Here is a 20,007-nt window from a genome sequence, read left to right on the forward strand (position 1 = left end):
TGGCTGGAACTATAAACCAAGACCTTTTGAGACTTTTCTGCCACCATGATGACTAAATCAAAGTCATACGTCCCCAAGGAATAGTCGTACAATTCATTGACATCCACGAGGAAAAGCAGGTACTTCAGTGCTTCTTCTGCACTCACAGCTTTGACATCTGGAATAATGCTTTCTGTAACAAGATAAGGAAGCATACAATCAGTTACACCATCAGCAGTGGAACCCCGCTCCAAGGAAGGGATGCATTACCAAGCACATCCTTGACACCAGATAGGGACCATGAAACTAACAGCTTGCTCTGTCTTGCAGGAGGGGTTATTTTGCCTTTCCTGGGCAACACCAAGCACCAGCCAAAGCATAGTAACTTGTTAAGTGTGCAACAGAAGTACCAGCGCAGAATAAAAGCAAAGTTTGCCAGTTTGAGATACCAGGACCGAAAATGGGAACCTCCTATTCCATGCTGGGAGAACCAAAGTTCTGACTGGAAAGAGAAAATAGCTCCAACTCTTGGCTATCTGCTGACATATCTAGATAAAAGCATGAGCTGAGGGCACGTACAGCAGTGCGTCTCAGCTGATATGCTGCTATTCCATTAACACACAGCTTGTTTCAAGTACATTTCTGTTTTCCAGCTGACTCCATGAACAGCCACCTTAAAATCATTTTCAGGGTGAACCATGCTAACAATGAAAGCTCCTGCAAACCACCCATTTTCAAAACTTTTGAGTTCCTGATACAACACCTCGAAGATCATGAACCTTCTGGAGAGCAATTTCCAGTTCTGGAGGACTTTTCTTTACGTGTGCTGTCAGTATTGATAGGCAGTATCTGAAGAAAACAGAAGCAGTAAATGAAAAAGCGAGAAGGCAGAAACACTGCTTATTCCTATTTTAGCCCAGTTTGTGCAAGTTCTAGTTTACATTTAGTTAAAAAAAAAAAAAAAACAAACAACAAAAAACCTCAGGTATTTCAATCTTTTTAAAGGAAGGCAGGAAAAATGGGAAGAGAACAGAATATACCAGAAAGGTTTTTCTACTTAGCATGTCTCCTCAAACATGTCACAAGACTGGATGTGTGTTTTGAGTAGAATGAGCTTCCTTACCATGCCAGCCAGCATAATGGATAGGGAACATGTCTCTCTGAAAGCTCAGATAGCTGGACACAGTTTTCCAAATCACATTTGGCATGAAAATGGTCATTTTTATAAAAGGAAAGCTTTCTAGGAGGTTATTTCCACTTCCATACATTTCACACATACTGTTTCAAAACAGCTTTCCCAGCTAAGGGGATGCTTTGTTTTCCGAAACCATTTGGTGAAAAGTGTCTAAGTTTTCACTGTTTAGCAGCAACCTACCATCTGTTGCTCTTCTATCCACCGTTTCATGAATAAGCTGCCAATGGTTTAACACTGCTTCACTAACTACTGTTATTATCCTATTTTCCCACCCTTTATCCTTGTCTGGTGTTGATTCATCCAAGGAGGATGGTTACCAAAAAGGTAATCATTCAGAAATATGCAGCTGAAGATTTACAAAAGTAATTCAGTCTCAAATGGAACAGCTGAGATCCTTCCGAAGGGCCAGCTGCTCCAAAAAGCCAGCATCTCCCCGAGATTACAATCTTGCTCATGTCTCTCTGTCCTCTATGCCACACAGACTGTTCCTAAATTGAGTGTATTTCTTAAACCTTTATAAGCATCCTGCATCTATTACTTGAATTCTTGTAGTAAAAAGTTGTTTTGCTATCTGTGGAATTATTAGATGTTGTGGTTTTCAGGACAGCATCCTCAGCAGATGGAAGGCATGGCTACATACATTCTGTGGAGCACAGGCTCACCTCAGAGGATCTGAAGCAAAATAACTGATGTTAAGGACAGTTTTGCTTTCTGCAAGTGACTTAACTAGAAATCTCTCTAATGGTTCCTTCACCTACAATAAGAAAATGCTCACTTTTGAGGGTCAATGTGTTCCATGGCAGCTCTCATCACATCGCATATCAGGTTTACTTTTTTCTGATCAGGACGCTGGCGCGGTTGAGCATTACTGCTACCATTCAGAGATGGGTACATACTCTTTGTGAAATCTTCTTCTCTAAATAAAAACAGATACCAAGAATACTACCATGGTCCATCACATGGCCCAGCACAAAGACAATAACATTAAGAAACACAAATGCATGCAGAAAATAACTACTCAACAAAAGAGCTCATATGTCATTCAGTACTGACACACAACCTGCCACACTACCAGAAAGCTCTTTAACATCTCTCATCCGTCCTAATTGATTCTCAGCCAAGAGAGGCATTGAAAAAAACTGGTCAGAACAACCACTTCAGTTGCACAAAAAAAGCAGAGGGTAAGCTTTTCAAGATACAGCTGTCTTCTTCTAAATCCATTATGGAGATGCTGAACACAGAGAACTTCTGAAAATTAAGCCATTTGCTTTTATTTCTAGACAAAGATTTAAGGTCAGGTCAAAACTGAAAATAAAACAGAATGGCTAAGTGATAACTCCAGCTCCTAAACAATTATTTACTTCAGCAAGCTTGAGAAATCGGGAAGCTACCAATGCCCTAAAGCCTCTTGTCACTCCACCTTTGAGAAAGAGGTCAGGGGACATGATTTGGGAATCTAAGCAAGTATCTTGGCCTCAAGCTTCAGATAAGCAGTGCTATCTTGCTCCTGTTTATGAGGGAACAAAACTTTTTCTGTTCATATTTACCCCTGTACAGCAAACCAGAAGACAAGTCAAAGCCGTCAGATGAGGTACTGATCCCTTGGCTGGAAAAATCTAGTGGTTGCCTGCAAGCTGGCATTCCCAACAAGACACACTGACTGCCCCTGAAACTACTGAGCTTACTCGAGTCTTTATGACCCAACATGCCAGATTTCTGACTGACTCTTTGCACCCACATTGAAGGGCTGCCAATATTTTGACAAAATAACGTACCACCACTGATTACATGCATGCTTCCATTTGCAGAATTATACTCACTTCAGTTCTGTGAAAAACAAGTTGATATAGTTCACAGAATCTATTTGCCTGATAAAGGTTTCTGCGTTGTCCAGAAATACCTGAAATAGACAAGAGTATTACTACTGTTATTCTGAACAATTACATTAAGTACAAGAACAAATTCAAAGGCCTACTCTGAATGTACAAGATGAAGGAAATGCTAAATCCAATCTGCCTGCATGAGGATGCAGCAGTGCAGAGTAGCCATCTCTGCTGAAAGCAGAACTGACACCACCACCTGCTCTTTTGAGCCCACTGTTCAATGTCAACGGATTCCAAGCTAGATGAATATGGAAAACAACTCAACAGAACTGGGCATACTTGCCTTGGGATTGTGGTCATAGAGAAGATTGAGGTTGATTCGCAGCTTCCTCATACACTGAAATGCTTCCCTGAACATAAGCCTGGAGGAGTAAGTCAAGCGGGACAGTTTACATAGTGGATAGGTGCAACATTTGCAAATAAAGGCAACTGACCAGAGGTAAGCACAGACTCCCTGGCAATGAAACAGCCTAGACAATAAGCCACATAGATTGCCTTCCAGAAAAAATGTGCAAGGTCAATCCTGTTCATTGCCAGCCTCTGCAGTGGGACAGACCAGCATGCCAGGTTGAGGAAGCAATACAGGCCTTACATTATTTTTTTTCTCTCTTAAAGCAGAGAACTACATTTTAATCTAAGGGACCAAATTCTGTTTCAGGAACGTCAATGTAAATCAATTAAACAAATAAAACATGAAAAACAGCAACCTTCATCATGAAGTGATTGAGATGTCTGGAGAATGGAGCAGACGAACATTTCTCCCACCCACACAGTCTCAGCACACATATAAGCCCTTCAGTGGTGAAGTGAGAGGCATCTGGGACTGCTGAAAGCTGGACTTCTAGCTGGTAGCCCCAGAAACAGTCTCAATGCCACTAACGAAGTCAATTCCTTTGAATTTAGCCTCCGTTCTCCAGCACAACAAAACCAGGCCAGCCAGCCTCTAATAGCTCAGGCAGGGGGAGGGAAGACCAGAATACACCAGTGCCATTTACCTGTCTAGCCACTTCCGAATCTGGGCAAGAACCAGAGCTCGGTGGTGAACAGTCTCCAGATTTCCTCTCGGCATCTATAACACAAGATCCACACAATTATTTGTTTGTAGTTACTCTGCCTACATGAAGGCAAAGTGAGGACTGGCCAATTTTCTAGGCCTGTCTGCTACTTGCAGGTGCATGGGCCTGTTTTTTCACTTCAAAGGACATGCAATTTCAACGACTGTGGAAAAATATCTGAAAATTCTCTCAGCTCAGAAACACTCCTTCCTCAAGAGGCTGAACTCCACTCAACCAGTCAAGACCCAGAGCAACCTGATCAAGCTTTCAGGTTAGCCCTGCTTTGAGAAGGATGTTGGGCTACACACCTCCAGACGTGCCTTTCAAATGACACTGTTCTCCATTCTGTGAACCTCTGCTGGTTCTGAAGAGGGAGCTCAGCACTTCAGACAAACTTAGTGCCAAGGCTAATGGAGGGCTGCTAGCAAATACAGCAAATACTAAGAGGTGAGTCAGAGTCACTGTGAGAGGCCACAATATGTAGCACTACGCTACCTCAGCCATTAGGAATCTGAATAGCCCTTCCAAGGTCCATACATACTCAGCTGCCTGTGCTGAACCTAACTCCCCCTGGCATGCTCAAAATCCCTCTGCATCCAGCCAGGCAACTGGAGATTTGTGAAGCGCTGTGCTGCAGCAGCACAGGGCAGCAGCTCTGTAGCACTTCACACATCGTTTGCAGGTTGGCCAGCTGCCCCCTGAGATGGCCCCCCTACACCCCCTTGGATTGCAGACCTCAGCAGACAGGGGCAGAGCACTGACCTGCAGCACAACCCTTGTGTCCTGGGGCACGACGGTGATGATACGCGAACCTCGCTCCACCTTGCGCAGGGTCTCGCTGTTGGGTGCAGCAGGACTGCTCAGGCCAGCCTGAAGAGCTGAAGACAGCATATTTATCAGCACACACGGCACACCACAGCGCAGTGCCCCAGTCAGGCTTTCCTATGTGGCCCCGCAAGGTCATACTGGACTAACGGAGTCAAAAATACACCAGTGATCTTCAACTGTTCCAGATAGGAAGAGGACCTCTCTGTGCTAAGCACTGCTGTACACAAAGTAGAGATACATCCTCTATACGACAGGATCACAAAGCTCAACAGACCAGATGAGAGAACTGAAAAATGTAAAGGACCAATAAGTTGTTATCCTGCCTTTCCCATAGTCCTCATACATCTCAGACCCAGACAGCACCAGAAACTCTTTCTACTGGGATCCCTTCTCTACCACACACCCTCAAATAGCACACAGCCCTTTCTTTTGTTTGGACATGGAGGGGAGGGACAGAATGCAGGGCTAGGTTGTTGAAAACAGTCAAGGGACAACAACTACAGGACAAATCCTGCTCCCAGGGAGAAGCATGTGATATACAAAGTCAGTTCCCTGTGCTCCTTGCTCTCTGATAGATTTTTGAAAATCTTCCTTCTTCCTCCGTCTCTTAAGCAGTTTCTCTGAGTGACCCAAATACAACAGGATTGGATGTGAAAAATGGGGACATCTTGTGGTTCCAAGACAATGGCCATGGGCTGCCGGCAGCAGGCAGCCAGAGCTGGCATTTACCTTTCACTGACATGTTCTTCAAGCAGAAGCACTGACAGGTGTGGGAGTTGGTTGTCACCAACAAAAACTCATTGTATGTTGCAAATGACGTGATGTTGGAAGCGACCTGTAGAAAATGATTAAGTTTATTGCTGTATAGAGCAGAACAGGAAAGCTGCCTTTGGCAGAGGAAAAAGGGATGCAATGAGGGGCAAAAACTTAGGTACCTCAGTATCATTAACAAAAAAACGGCATCGATCTGTGAGGCCCAAGATCACCTCCTGTAAATAAAAAGGATGACACGTATAAGCTATCAGTGTCACAATCTCCAGTGCTTCACAACACTGACCAGCACTGGATTGAAGCACCTTACAATTAGGTACGGAGTACCTCACGTGAATTACTTGGAGAAGCTGGACAGGAAGTCATGCAACCTCTATATGGAGGGCTTACTTAAGTGTCTTTAAACACTTCTGGCTGGAAACCCAACTTGGTCTACCCTGTAACGGAAACTGCACAGTAACAAAATAGAAGCAGAAACCACACCAGATAATGTAGGTTTTTTCCAGCAGCATTTGGTCCAAAATACCAGAGGAAAAGCACTAGTACAGAGCAGAGCAAAGCAACTCCATACAGCATTCACCTGGATGCATGCTGAAGGAAAGAAACCCTGAAACTACCAGCAAAATAGCTAGTCTTTCCTTAAGCTGTTGTAACTATCAAAAAAACATCACAAATGGGAAACACCAGTAGTAGAAGATCTGCAGTAACTCCATGCAGCCATGTTTGCTAATAGGGTAAGTTCAGATTAAAACAGAGCAAAATGCTGTTTTCAAAAAGAGCAGGGCAGTGACTGCTGGAAATTTTAAACCTGAAATGTCTTGCTCTTCAATGACATTATTCATTGTATTCATAGAACGGGCAGATTGGGTGTTAACTGCAAGCCATCAGAAATGCTCTAGAAGACAAGGTAAGATACGCTCTCAGCTCTGCACAAGGCCTTATGAAAAATGCTGTTAAGAAGCATCACTGCACCCTGAGCAGAGGATCATGGTGCACATGTGACACAGAGAACAATCAAGTAGGGAATTTAATCTGCTCAGAGTCTTACTTACTTCACCACTGATCCTCGTGATAGAAGTCTGCACGCACGGGTAGGGGAACTGAACAGCAGAGCCACTGCTAGTCCGCCAGGGCTCAAGGACCGGAGTAGAAGCCTCTAAAGAGCAAAGAAGATCAAAATGTTTTCCAGCCAATGAAAGATTCAGACATTACAACCACATGACATGTATCTCAAGAAAACGAGAGCTGGGAATAAACTACACTATCTGACAGAGAGGAGGAAAGCCGACACAAAAGTCCAAGACACAGCAGACAAGAACGTGGTAACTTCTAGGAGCTCAGCAGCACGTTTATTCCCCTGTGGAACAAGAGAAGTGCCAAGGACGTCGCAGTCAGTCAGCACTTCTGCAATCGCTAAACCAGTCATCTTCTTTTCAAATCATAAAGTCTGAACTATCATTCTCAACAACATGAACTGCTTTCTGACACAAATCACCATTTCTGGGAGCAGAGGGAGCATGAAAGGCAGAACCCACTACCAGCAAGAGTCACCCATGTCCCTGGAAGTCAAATAATCTCATTAAACCTTTTGAGAAATCTGTAATAACTACACCTCAGACCAGGTACTTTAATAGGGCTCAGCTTACCCCAGAGGTATTTCAGGATCTGTCTATGAGCCAGCTGCAGAGCTACAGTTTTGGTCACTGGGCTGCAGCACAGGCTGATCACTTCTCCATCTACAGGCACAGACAATCTGGAGCAAGACACATAACATCAGTCGCAGGAGATACATTTGACACCTAGATCCTGCATTTCTCGTGGCCAGATGGAAGGATGCTCTTCTCCAGCATGGACAGATACCTTGTTCATGCAAGGATGTTCTGCAGTCTTTTCACACCTATGTCAGCTGACATTGGCACCACAGAGAACCAGCAACTGCAGCCAACAGGCATTTGCCTAACTGTGCCAGTCACTGTCTGCATACTTAGAGCACTCTGCAGAGCCCACACTTCTTTTGTTCTAATCTAGTGTTCATATGCAAATCAGCCTGTCTTTGCCGTGTGACTGCTGCAAACAGCAACTCTCAGGATCCCTTTGGAAAGCAGATTTTTGTACCCCAGGTGGCTTCCTTCTGTGATCTGGTTTTAGTTCAACTGACCCCACAAAGCCCAGCAGGTGAGGAGGAGGAGGACAGGAGTAACAAGGGCTACCAGTCCCCTCCTGGACCTCGATAATGGTGGGCAAAGGGTAGAATGGAGGAATTCAGTCCCCCCAGGGGCCTGGAATTCAAAGGAACAGAGCTGTCCTGTACTGACACAGGCATGCTAGCATACACCCTCTTGTCAGGCTGGGTGTAGGCATTAGGACTACAGGCAAGCGCTGACCAGTAGGCAGCTTCACAAGTTGTTTGGTTCTCCTGCAGGAAGAGAGCCAAATTCCCCAACCCACAGCCTCCAGGCTGCACGTCTACTGAGAGACTTAGTTCCTTCTAGGCACTGTCCAGAGACACTCTCAGACTTCACCCACAACTGGCAGATCTCTGGTACCGTAAATTCAGGCGCTCTTCTTTAGCTCCAGCCACGTGGGGCACTGCAGTCAGATGGTGAAGGACAGACTGAGCAGCATGCTGACCCTGACCAACCACCAGGAAGCTGTCATCTGGCAGCCAGGTGAGAAATCGGAGCCCGAGAGGATTCATTGCTTCATTGTTGTCGCTGCCCACATCAACTCTGTCACAAAATAAGAAAGACTGGGAAGCAAACAGAACCTGATTTCAGTAGGGGCCACCTCACTGGAGAGACGAAGATCCTCCTAGGCACAACCTGGCTGTTCAGACACAGAGCGTGGCTAGGAGGGCTCCAGTCCACAGTCACCCAAAGCATGAATCCTGCCACAGGCTGGACTGGTGATGAAGGACGAGACCCAGGGAGCCCTCTTTGTTTTCCCTAGGCAGTACTGCTCCCATGCCAACTGTGTATAGAAACAAATGTAGAGCAGGGTGGGTTTTTTACCTTGTCCATGGGCCTGGGCACTGCACAGCCATTCCTTTGGCTCTGGGAACAGGAGTGCAAAGTGCAGCAGCTCAATGACAAGAGCACCAGGCACAGGAAAAGCTATCTCACTGCTGTCACTGACAGTCACTGCTCCCAGTAGATCAAGACCTCAGTCAAGGGCACTTCTCAGGATAAACTGCCCACTGTGTTGCCCAATCCTTAGCACTAGCTGCAGGCACAGTGTCAGCACAATGAAACCATGTTATCTGACAACGTTTTCAAAATCTTGAGACAAGTGGTCAGAGTTGTGACCTCTAAAACGTCCAGCCAGGCACTACCCTTTTCTCCTCACTACAGTTGTACTAGTTCTGTATTACCTGTAGGTTTTATCCAGGTATGGTGTTTCCACAGATGCTTTAAATCCATTTCCACCCACACCTCCAAGCCTGACAGTGGGGTCATTCACTGTGCTCTGTCCTAGCAAACATAGAACAAAGCAGAGTTTAGAGATGCTACCAACAGAGCCCCTTCCATCTTCATTCTTACCAAAAAGTAGATGCCACAGGAAACTATTATAAAAGTCAGAAAATACCATCCCTACATGTACAGCCAACACCCAATCCTCATTAACACTTACCCCGAGGACCACAGTTACCTTGTAATGTCACAACTCAAAACTCAGGGACAGCAGCAACAGTCTCTTGTCTCGCAGCACACTGAGTATTACACTGCATATCGGACTGCTTTGGGAAGTGCTGGGTGCCTCAGACAGGCCTCAGGTAGCTATTCCCAGACACTTCCAGTGCCAATCAGCAACATGCCATCAGAACAGATTACACAAGATACCACTTGCTAAACTCTACTCGAGCTGAGGCTAGGCAGGGGGATACTACCAGCATAATCACATAGCCAAGTGCTGAACGCTGCCTTCTCACAAAGCCAATGCACCACCAGAATGCCCTTGTGCCACCCAGACTACTGCAGATGAGAGAACAGAGCTTGAACTCACAGTTGAACCAGATATATCCCGCTCCTGACTACTAAAGGCTTGAGTGACCATCACCCTACTAGTCCCCCAGGGTACTGCTCTCAGGGACAGAGGGCTTCCTTTAACAAGACCTTGCAACATGCTCTCACCGTATCTGTACACATAGATCTTGTTATCAGCATCCAGGACAGCCATGTCTCCACTGTGTTTGGGATCTGTGTGAAATGCAACCTGATTAACTGCCTGTTGGAGCTGGACCTCATAGGTACACATGGGTGGAGGCACCACAGCATGCTGGAACGCTGTGACAAGCACTTTATCTGTGGAAGAAAAGAGAAAAAAACCCAAGCTGTAACCCAGTCCAAATGTTAGTGAGGCTCTTGTTAGGTTCTTTACTGAAAGTAGGAACAACGCTACAGGAAAATATAGTTGCTGTGCCTTTAGCAGTTAACTTCACTGAACCACCTCTGAAGCTTCCATCAATTACATGGTCCCCTTCACTAACAGCTGTGTAGAAACAGCAACTAACAGAAGAACTACCAAAATCCCATCGAGTCTGCATCCAAAAGGCTACGCCACTTCTTGTGACCCTAGAGCTGCAAAGCAGTCCCCCTGCTTACCTCCATCTATGACAGCCACATTTGCCACATGCTGGCTATTCTCCCCCATCCCATGGTCTGTGGTCCAATGCCAGTCATAGGAGAGGTAATGCCAGCCCTGGCAGAGTACATGCAGCCTATACGGGTTCTCTCGGTCCCACAGCAGCGACACCAACTGATTTTCCTCCAAGCTACCAAAATGTAGACTTTGCTTCAGGTACCAGTGATAGTTCCCTGTGGTCCACAGCTGAACTATAGAAAAAGAAATGGTTACTACAGACTGCTACTTGAGACCCATCTCAAACCCTCCCCACCACCACTGCTCTTCTAGGGGTGGCTTAAGTGCAATGAAAATAATAGTTCTAGCCTTCAGCCCATGGGCTGTGTCGTACAACACCCAGCACAAGAAAACTTAACAACAGACTCTGTGCAAAAGAGTCAGTCCTAGAACTCTTTGAACTCCCCTTGTGAGAAGGCACACGTCTTATGAAGGGGTCACACATTTAGCGTTCCATTAACACCATTTCCAGTTACAGCAGCCTGGAAGATGCTTTGAGCTCAGGCTGAACTACCAGCTCTTCCTGACCTGCACAGGGGTCTCAAAGCTGTAGGTAAGCCTCCCCAGTGTCTCCTAACTTGCAGGGGAATACCCACTGCTAATGACATTTGCAGGCAAGTGTAAGTGCCAGAGCCTCACATAGTGCCCTCACCATAACTGTCTGGGTTGGAGTTTTCCACCTTCAGGTCTTCCAGCCATACAGCCAGGATCGTAGAATCTGCATTCCAAAGCAATTCATTAACCTGCAGAAACAAACATGGCTCTTACTGATATTGTTGCCTCTGTGTAGGGTGGGTATGCTCCCAATTGGTTTGCAAGACCATGAGTCGCTCCTTATTTTCAACAATGCACGGTGCAGGGCTTAATATACTAACATAGCCCTTGTGTATTGCAAAGCTCCCGACAGCTGGAGCAAAGCATTCTGAAGCAGAACCTGTCACAGTGGTTCCACACAGCTGAAGAGGTGATACAACCACAAGCATGGCAGCAGGGTTCTCTTTGCCCTCTTGACCCTGAGGAAGCATCTGCCAAAAGACCTCTCAGCATCCAAAGGCAGAAGTTGAAGTAACACCCTAGCAGTAGCTTCTCACTTCTCTTACTTGGGATAATGCGAGTATTTCACCTCACTCTTGCAACAGCTGACATCCTGAACAGCATTTTTGAAGCATTTGCCTGCTAGAAAGTATACGGGGCCAGAAGTACCCCAGGGCTACAATCCTCCTGTACTTGTCTCTGTACTATGGGCCTGCAGAGGGCATTGCATCTTCTCCACAGGCTTCTTCATTGTTCTCTTCTCAGGTCACTTTTTCCATTAGGACCAGCACGAAGTGTTAGGTTAAAAACTTCCTCCTAGAATCTAGAAAAGATCTAGTCCTCCTCTCCATTACACTCTAATCAAAGAAGCCCAGACACAGCACTTACTTTGACCTGCCCTTTCTGGAATGGAAGGGTGAACTCCCCGTGAAGAAGTCCATTCTTCTCCAAGAAAACCACATCATGTCTGTTGGGTTTTTCTTGTGTGGATGCTATCAGGTTTCCAGAGGGCCTTAAAAAAGAACCAAATGAAAAGTGGTAGCTCACATAATCACTAGCTGTCATTTTAAACACCAATCATCTCGCATTTTCTCTAGAGACATGAAGAAAAGGGCAGCCGAGCATGTGTTTTCCTCAGCACTGTTCAGACTAAGACACAGGTCCAGCAAAGACATTTTCCAGGGCTCACGACATCCCCAGATGAGCAAGCAAATGTCAGCACTGGAAAAGGGACCTGTAAGATTCCTGTTTATACAGTTAGGTCCAAAAACACTTGACACTGAGACTGTGCAGAGAATCTATCCCTTATTCCCACATGTAATGTAAGTATTAGGCTTTTCAGGGTTTAAAGGGCTACTCTTCCTCATGCTGGATCAGAAGGAAGCTTCCTTCAAGTTTTGGGAGAAATAAACACAGAAGAAATGACATTGATGATGATCAAAGACTGTGACCAGGGAATAAAAAGCAACAATGCTGCCAGCATGCAGACTGCTTTGCTACTCACTTCCAAGACAGCGCTTGTTCTAATCCTGAGATAGGCTCACTCGTTGACTGCAGCACAAGCTCTCTGTTCCATACTCGGACCTTCCGAGCACCTATAGGTTGAGAGAGCAAGGAGACAAAGATGTAAGAAAGCACTGGGAAGAGACTTTTCTAATTTTATGAGGGTAGGAGAGCAAATTTTGATGCACATGAATAAAAAGGAGATTTCTCTTGTACACCTTAAGGGGTAAGAACTTATTCTGTCTCAGGCAGTTCTCCCATAGTAACTGAGTGACTCTAAAGGACCTGAGTAAGAATTTCAGTCTGATGTAGCTCAGTCATAGCCATTTCCCTCTCCAACTTTCACCACAGAAATGTTAAAATCTTCCTGTAAATGCAAGATCCTCCCTAATCTGAAGTACTGAAGGTAAAAACCCAAACTAGTGGAAGAGCAGTGCAGTTTGGTACAGTTCAATATGTTGACCAATACACTTAAACTGCTATTTATATAATTGTCACGGAAGACAACAATTACAGTCTTATACGAAATATATGTGCTTATCACCTCTTTGGCTCTAGGTCAAAACCTAGGGAAAAGTATTACCAGTATTTAAACAGAAGTGTGCAAGGCCAAACTGCTAGTATGAGGAACAGCGAGCATGGCAACCCAAACAGATTCATCCATTTGGCACTGGGAGCCCACCAGAGATCGGTTAGAGCTTAAGTGGTGATTTAACACGGGTGAAAGAAGCAGTTCAGATAGTAACTACTCAGTAGTAACCTCTCCTGGCTTCTCAATGGACTGAAAATGAAACTGCAAAGAAAGTGTTCAAAACATCGTGTCTATAAAGTACCCCCAAGAACACCCAAAACAGAGAAAAGAGCAATTAACTTGCTCAACTCACCCTTGCTTTACATGGCCAAGAGACCATGAACACCAGCCAGTTTTTGCCTGGCTTAGTTTCTGCTTAAGAAGCCTTTTATGCATGTTAGTATTTCAAAGAAGTTTGGTCCCATACCTGTCTCTGGACAGACGGTGCTCACTGCAACAAACTGCCCATCTCCTCTCCATGTAACCCGAGGCCTGCCGTCATCCCAGGCTGAAGCAGGTGACACTTCCTGAACTCACACAAAAGAAAGTTCCATCAAAGCTTGGGAAGGCAACTGCTGTCTTTGTCTCAACAGACTGCATTGCTAAGCCAGCTCTTTCAAGAGCCTTGGCATGAAATCAGTCCATTAAAAAATCTTAAGGCTGCAAAGTTAAAAATTCATTACTCAGAATGTTATTTTAGGAAATACTAGAATTAAAACTGTCTGTTGAGTCAATCTGCTCTTCCTGCAAGTGCATATGACTGTCTATTCACATGATCACATGCTATCCTTCCCTTCCACCAGGGTCTCTGCTTATAGACCAGGTTTGCATAAGCTGGATACAAGGATGAATCAGGGTTTGTTCATGACTGATGCTTGGAGTCACAACCCCTTGGAAGAAGAAAGGCAAGAAAGGCATGCCATCCAGGCAGTCTGTAGGGCAGACAGAAGCTGGGGTGAGTAGTAGTTTTCTTCAAGGCAAACAGGTTCTTCACAGAACAACACAGCGGCCAGGGGGAAACAAACTCAACAGAATACAGATAAAGAGGCAGCTGTTCAAAGGTTTAACTTTGTCAAACTAGGCCTATTTTCCCAGATAACAGCCAAGCCTCATCCTGTCCCTCCTAACAGTAAAGCTGGAACAGGACATATTTCATGTTTCTGCACTGTAGCCTGCCAGGTTTCAGCGGGACAGTTTTAATTTTGAAACTTAAACACAACAAGAAAAATCCAGCAGTGAGGTGTTTTTAGCTACCTGATTTTTCATCAAATAAAAAATGAGAAAACAAGACCCAAACAAGGAAGTGCCAGACAAAGGAGCAAAGAGCTAAAATGTGCAGGCACATGGAGCTGCCTCACATGACTGGTGATGCTCAATAGCCCAAATCCTTCTACTCTTGCCTTCTGAGAGCTCAAACTACTGTTATTTCTGCTCCTCTCAGCCACACTGAGTGCTATTTCTCTTGGTCATATGAACACTTTAGTCTACAGTACACATTCAGCAAAACCTGTCATGCTGATTTAAGGGTGGCTTTACCTCTGCAAGCACTAATGCTTGCAAATCTTCTTGCTTTGAGCTCTGTACAAACAGTCCTAAGTACTCCCAGCTGCTGTCTTGAATTAGGAGGAGGATAAAAATCCTGGATTTCAGATAACAACAGAAACAAACAGAAGCAGCCTATGAAGACAACCACCAGAAAGGCGGTGGCAAACTGGTACCACAGGAATAACAGAAACTCTCTTTATACATGTTTTCCCAGAGACAGCATGGGCCTAACATAAGAGAAGTAGTACAATACCATCTGTTTGCGATGCGCTGCCTGTTTTCCTTCTGATCCATGGAACTGTGTCTCCTTTTTACCCCAGCCAAGAGCAACAAACTTTCCTGAAGAAGAAATAATAATTGTAGTGGAAGATTTACAGCACTACTCTGCACAGTGTGGTAAACACAACCACAGCTCCAAGCCACCCACGCCTTCCATCCAAGTTTAATTCTAAAAACCTGCAGGAAATTTACATAGCCCAGAAAGTCCTCTGATTATTAGTATTATTAGTACAGGAAACTTACTTGAAATTACACTGACAAGTTAAATATTGGTGTTCCCCTTCAGCTGCCCAGGGGCATTACAGTCTAAAATGTCTCCTGGGGGCCAGTAAGTGCTCAGCTCCGTTTCTTTACTTTCTACATGCTTACAACACACCGATGACATCAGTTTGAGCAACTTCATTTCAGTGCACCTCTCACCTTCTCCAAACTCATCCTGGTGGATTTGCTTCTCAGTAATTGGTTCAAAATCCCTTGTCATCATGATGAGTGTTTGCTGACCTGCAGGACAGACATTAAAGATAGTATTGGTAATGATATGTCCAGCAAATAAAAACTCAGTGTTCTCCTATGTTGTCCTACTGTCCTGTCATGGACTTGAATATAGAAATATTTCTAATGGTAACATGATGCTAAGAAGAACATATCCTTCAAAGCAGAAAATCTCAAACTGGAACAGAAGGAAACTTTCAAGTCTCCCCCTTCAAAACATGCTTCCAGGCCTAACCTTAAAAACTTCCGTCCACCTTCAAAATAAGTACCTGGCACTCTTAAACATTTTCTTTTGAGATATGAAGGACAGGAAGATGATTGGGAGCAGTTGGCATGGATTTATGAAGGGGAAATCAGGCCTGACCATCCTGATAGCCTTCTACAATAAGATGACTAACTTGTGGATATGGGGAGACCAGTGGATGTCATTTATCTTGATTCTAATAAGGCTTTTGACACTATCTCCCATAACATCATCACAGACAAACTCATGAAGCATTGGATAAATAAAAGGACAGTGAAGTGGACTGAAAACCAGCTGAACTGCCAAGCTCAAAACCTTGCTATCAGTGGCAAAAAGTCCAGCTTGAGGTCTGTCACCAGGGGTGTGCCTGTGGACACTGGGGCCAATGTTAAACATCCTCATTAATGACCTGGAGGATGGGACCCTCAGCAAGTTTGTAGATGATGCAAAACTGGGAGGAGTAGCAGGTACACCAGAAGGTTGTGCTGCTGTCCACAGGGACCTTGTCATGTAGGCGAGATGGGCTGTCAAGAACCTCATAAAGCTCACCATGGAAAAAAGCCATGTCTTGCACCTGGGAAATAATCTCAGGCACTAAGACAGATTAGCAGCCAAGTGGCTGGAGAGCAGCTTGGCAAAGAAATGACCTGTGTTTCCTGGAGGACACCACGTTAAACATGAGCCAGCAGTATGCCCCTGCTGCATAGGTGGTCAACGGCATCCTGGGCTGCATTAGAAGGGTTGCCAGCAGGTTGAGGGAGGCGATCCTTCTCCTTTCCTCAGTGCTGGTGAGACACATGTGGAATGCTGGCTCCAGTTTTGGGCTCCCCAGTACAAGACATACTGGAATGAGTCCAGCAAAGGGTCACAGAGGTGATTAAGGACTTGGAGAACCTGTCACATGAGGGGAGGCTGAGAAAAGGCAGACTGCTCTAGAGAGCGGGCTCAGGGAGAATCTCATCAGTGTGTACAAATATATTATGTGGGAGGTGGGGTACAGTAAAGAAGACAGAGCCAGACTGTTAGTGGTGCTGAGTGACAGCACAAGAGGCAATGAGCACAAACTAAAATACAGCAAATTCCACTAAAACATAAGAAAACAATTTGTTACTGTGAGCGTGGTCACAGACAAGAACAGGGTGCTCACAGAGGTTGTGGGGTCTCCATCCTTGGAGATATCCAAAACCTAACTGGGCACAGTTCCCAGCAACTTGCTCCAGGTAACCTGCTCTGAGCAAGGCGGTTAGAATAGGTGATCTCCAGAGCTGCGTTTCAACCTCAAGCACTCTGTAATTCTGTTTTGCTTGAGGCTAATTTTATTTTCTAGGTGAGACACATCTGTAGCGAAACTGAGCCTGTGACACATATATTTCTTACCAAAGGACAAGAAGCAGTTTTTATTACTAGGAAATCAAATGGGGATATAAAGCAGGAGTCTTTATGTTTTAGAGGCAAGATCAAATATACTTCCTTGGAAGATCTGAAAGACTAATTACTGTTCCATAAAACTCAGCTTTTTGGGCCTGAACAGCTTCTGTTTGCATCACCAAAGCACCTCATGGATCATGAAATGAAATCTCATATATAGGATCAGGTGTTTTTTTTTCTCTCTTTAAGTCTTGGTCCCAATTTCATAACTGCGTATTTTGCTTCTTCTATCTTAAACTTAACTGTGTATTGCATTTTGGCCACAGCGAGTTTCACTCCTAAAGGCAGAAAGCTTACAGGCTGTTGTTGATACCTGTTGCAAGCAGAACAAGCTCTTGGTCAGGACTCCAGCTCATGGTACTCAGACCGCTGTCCACACTTCCAACACATTCCACCTGCAAGACCAAAATAAGATCAGGGAAGTGCAGGAACACCAGTGCAGCACCATCCCAGCACAAATGCAATCAGTCACCAAGGCAGGGAAATCCTCTCATACTTAGAAAAGTCAAAAGTCTTACTTCACCGTTTGTGTTGAACGAAACAAAAGAAACATTTCTAACCAAAGACGGTTCCAGAATGTTTATATATGAGAGTCCAGATAATCTAAAGATTAGCATTTTCTACCATACAGTTTTAATAAGAGCTTTATTCTGCAACTCTCAGCCTTATGTCAGCCTGTATAGTGTTAATACTAATATTGCCTGATCGGATCTGTGGTTACATTGGTAAACGTATTGAAGTCACAAAACCCAGACATAATGGTTCTCACCTAGAGAATTTCAACATCCATTAGAACTCTAATTGGCTTGTGCATGTTGAACTTGACAATTGTATATAGCTGCACTAACTTCAAAGTTTATGAAAAACTGGGCCAGTTTTACTTGGCCATCATGAGTATATAAGCAATAGCAGTGGGCAGAGAACTGCTGTCATGCACTGTTCTGATTTGCAAAAGGCGTGGAACAGAACAATTGTGATAAAGAGCAAGATGATGCCATTCAAGGAATTGAGCTTGGGTGTCACAATCTTTTCAGGTAAACAAAGTGGGACTGGGCACTGGTGGGCAGAGTAACCATCACCTGCATACAAAAGGTTTCAGAACAAGCAGAGTAACCTTCAAGACTTCTTTCTTCGTGCCCAGACTGCACCAAAAGAACACAATTTTAAAACTGAGAAAGTAAGCCAAAAGGCCTTGAAATAAAGGATCTGAAGTTAAACCTCATCTCTGACCCACATATCACTGCAAGAAAAATCTCATGTATCGCATCTTTTGTTAATCTCTGTTCCCTTATGACATGTTTTAAGTTGCAATAAGGGATACATTTTTCACATACAGTTGATTGTATATTTAAGTGGTATCTGCAAATCAAACCCAAACAAGAACCGAAACAGGTGAGCTGCAAATAACCACAATCTGACAGTTAGCCCAGACAAACCACTGTCATCTCATGCCTACCTACACCTGCACTGTTGGGCTGGTATTGTGGAAGTTGATGCAGATTTCAGGGGGTGCTGCTGTGGTGTTTAAGCGTCTTGCTGACAATTGTACAAATCTGACACTAAGGAAGGAACAGAAAGCAAGTATCTCAGGTCCTGCCATATTTACTCATCCAGGATGTTTTGGTTTCCCTTTAGTGTTTTCCAGAGCTTTTTTATTCCAAATGTTCTTCAAATCACAACATGCAACACTTTCTCCTCTCTTCAGTTAAGTCATGTCAGCATGATGTTCTGTATTGACTGATAATAACAAAAAGGTAGCTACACTGTGAGTTATGAATGGATTACTTTATTCTGTACCTCGTTTCAGCAATATCTTATTTCTGTAAGACTGTTCAGTGGATCCCATGCTGCTGGGTGTGTGCCAACAGCCCCCTGAGCAAACATACAGGACTAGGGCTGTGGACAGGCAAGCCACTGCTTCAATTACGGTTCTTTTATGGAGTGTATATTCTGTCCTTAATCCTGCTCAAGGTTCCCACAAAAATCAGCTCATCTGGCCAGAAAAGGGAAATCAACCACAGCTCGGTACGTAATAAACACACAACTGCCCCCTGAACAAATTAAAACAGTGTCACCCTTTCCTTTGAAATCCCTCAGTCTTGTTGTGTCTTTCCTGCCATGTTACCTGCTTCGTGTCGAGATTGCACAGTAGGATGTCTCCAGCTGCTGTAGCAACACACACGCACTCCTGCTCTGGAAGATCTTCGATACCCACGATGCAGCCACTTCCATCCTCGGGCATGAAACCTTCTGCAGTCAAGGAAACTTCTCTTGTCACCTTGACATAGAGAGACCAATGACTTATTAACTACATGTCACCTCACTGGGATTTTTGCAGAAATGACAGAATAACATCCATGGGTGTGTTTCGTCCTACTACAATTACACAAAGCATCACACAGCAGAAGTGAGTATGTGAATGGCACCAGGAAACAGCCAATGTGCAAGTACTTAACTTCATTTATCCATAGGAAACTGTGAAGGTCCTCTTATGTTAAAAGTGCCAGGCAGACAATAAGAAAACTCACATAAGGGAGCAAATAATAAACGGCAATGCTACAACTTCCAATTTGTCCTGCTAATCATCTTTCAACCCCCTTTTCATACTTCTCCACACACTGTCAACATTAAGAGGCGAACAGGTAGCTGCTTAAAGTGTCCCAATACTTTTAAGGGGTCATTCAGACTTTACAGACACGACACAAAAAAAAAAAAAAAATCAAAGGAAAACCATTTGGATGTGCATTCAGGTACAGCAAACGAAGAAAGCTTTAGCTAAAATAGCTCTCTCTAGCTTAGTTGCATGAATGTTTTACACATCCAGTCATCAGGGAAAAAAACCACAGTAATAAAGACCTGAAATAAGTCCCTCCCCCAAACCAGAAAAGGAACCTGACATATGTAGCAACTTCAGACAGGCTTCAGGATTTTTTTCTTTTAAATTTTAAAAAGATTTTAGTTGATAGTCTTCACAAACAGACCATATTTTTTTTTTCAGAAAACACCCTTCTTTAAAAATGAGATGCCAGGAAAGCTCAAAAGCTCTTCTGTCTGCTAACTTC

The 20,007-nt window shown here is 44.4% G+C and overlaps 1 protein-coding gene across 2 annotated transcripts in view; it reads right to left on the bottom strand.

Annotated features, from left to right (window-relative positions):
* The window catches only part of ELP1 (elongator acetyltransferase complex subunit 1), a 32,821-nt gene that overhangs the window by 11,934 nt on the left and 880 nt on the right, over nucleotides 1-20,007 (bottom strand). For both annotated transcript variants that reach the window (XM_082337132.1, XM_082337133.1), the window contains exons 2-24: nucleotides 19,071-19,223; nucleotides 17,259-17,340; nucleotides 15,202-15,282; nucleotides 14,756-14,841; nucleotides 13,385-13,484; nucleotides 12,388-12,478; nucleotides 11,772-11,895; nucleotides 11,002-11,092; nucleotides 10,313-10,543; nucleotides 9,842-10,012; nucleotides 9,082-9,181; nucleotides 8,258-8,440; nucleotides 7,358-7,464; nucleotides 6,764-6,867; nucleotides 5,876-5,929; nucleotides 5,670-5,775; nucleotides 4,875-4,990; nucleotides 4,053-4,126; nucleotides 3,341-3,419; nucleotides 2,995-3,074; nucleotides 1,950-2,090; nucleotides 743-828; nucleotides 24-172 (exon numbers count right to left, since the gene is read on the bottom strand). In XM_082337132.1, the coding sequence (XP_082193258.1) occupies nucleotides 24-172; nucleotides 743-828; nucleotides 1,950-2,090; nucleotides 2,995-3,074; nucleotides 3,341-3,419; nucleotides 4,053-4,126; nucleotides 4,875-4,990; nucleotides 5,670-5,775; nucleotides 5,876-5,929; nucleotides 6,764-6,867; nucleotides 7,358-7,464; nucleotides 8,258-8,440; nucleotides 9,082-9,181; nucleotides 9,842-10,012; nucleotides 10,313-10,543; nucleotides 11,002-11,092; nucleotides 11,772-11,895; nucleotides 12,388-12,478; nucleotides 13,385-13,484; nucleotides 14,756-14,841; nucleotides 15,202-15,282; nucleotides 17,259-17,340; nucleotides 19,071-19,223 (2,589 nt within the window). The remainder of the gene's footprint in view (nucleotides 1-23; nucleotides 173-742; nucleotides 829-1,949; nucleotides 2,091-2,994; nucleotides 3,075-3,340; nucleotides 3,420-4,052; nucleotides 4,127-4,874; nucleotides 4,991-5,669; nucleotides 5,776-5,875; nucleotides 5,930-6,763; nucleotides 6,868-7,357; nucleotides 7,465-8,257; nucleotides 8,441-9,081; nucleotides 9,182-9,841; nucleotides 10,013-10,312; nucleotides 10,544-11,001; nucleotides 11,093-11,771; nucleotides 11,896-12,387; nucleotides 12,479-13,384; nucleotides 13,485-14,755; nucleotides 14,842-15,201; nucleotides 15,283-17,258; nucleotides 17,341-19,070; nucleotides 19,224-20,007) is intronic.

The sequence above is a fragment of the Platalea leucorodia genome, assembly GCF_965183815.1.
Source record: "Platalea leucorodia genome assembly, chromosome: Z".
In the NCBI taxonomy this organism is placed as follows: domain Eukaryota; kingdom Metazoa; phylum Chordata; class Aves; order Pelecaniformes; family Threskiornithidae; genus Platalea; species Platalea leucorodia.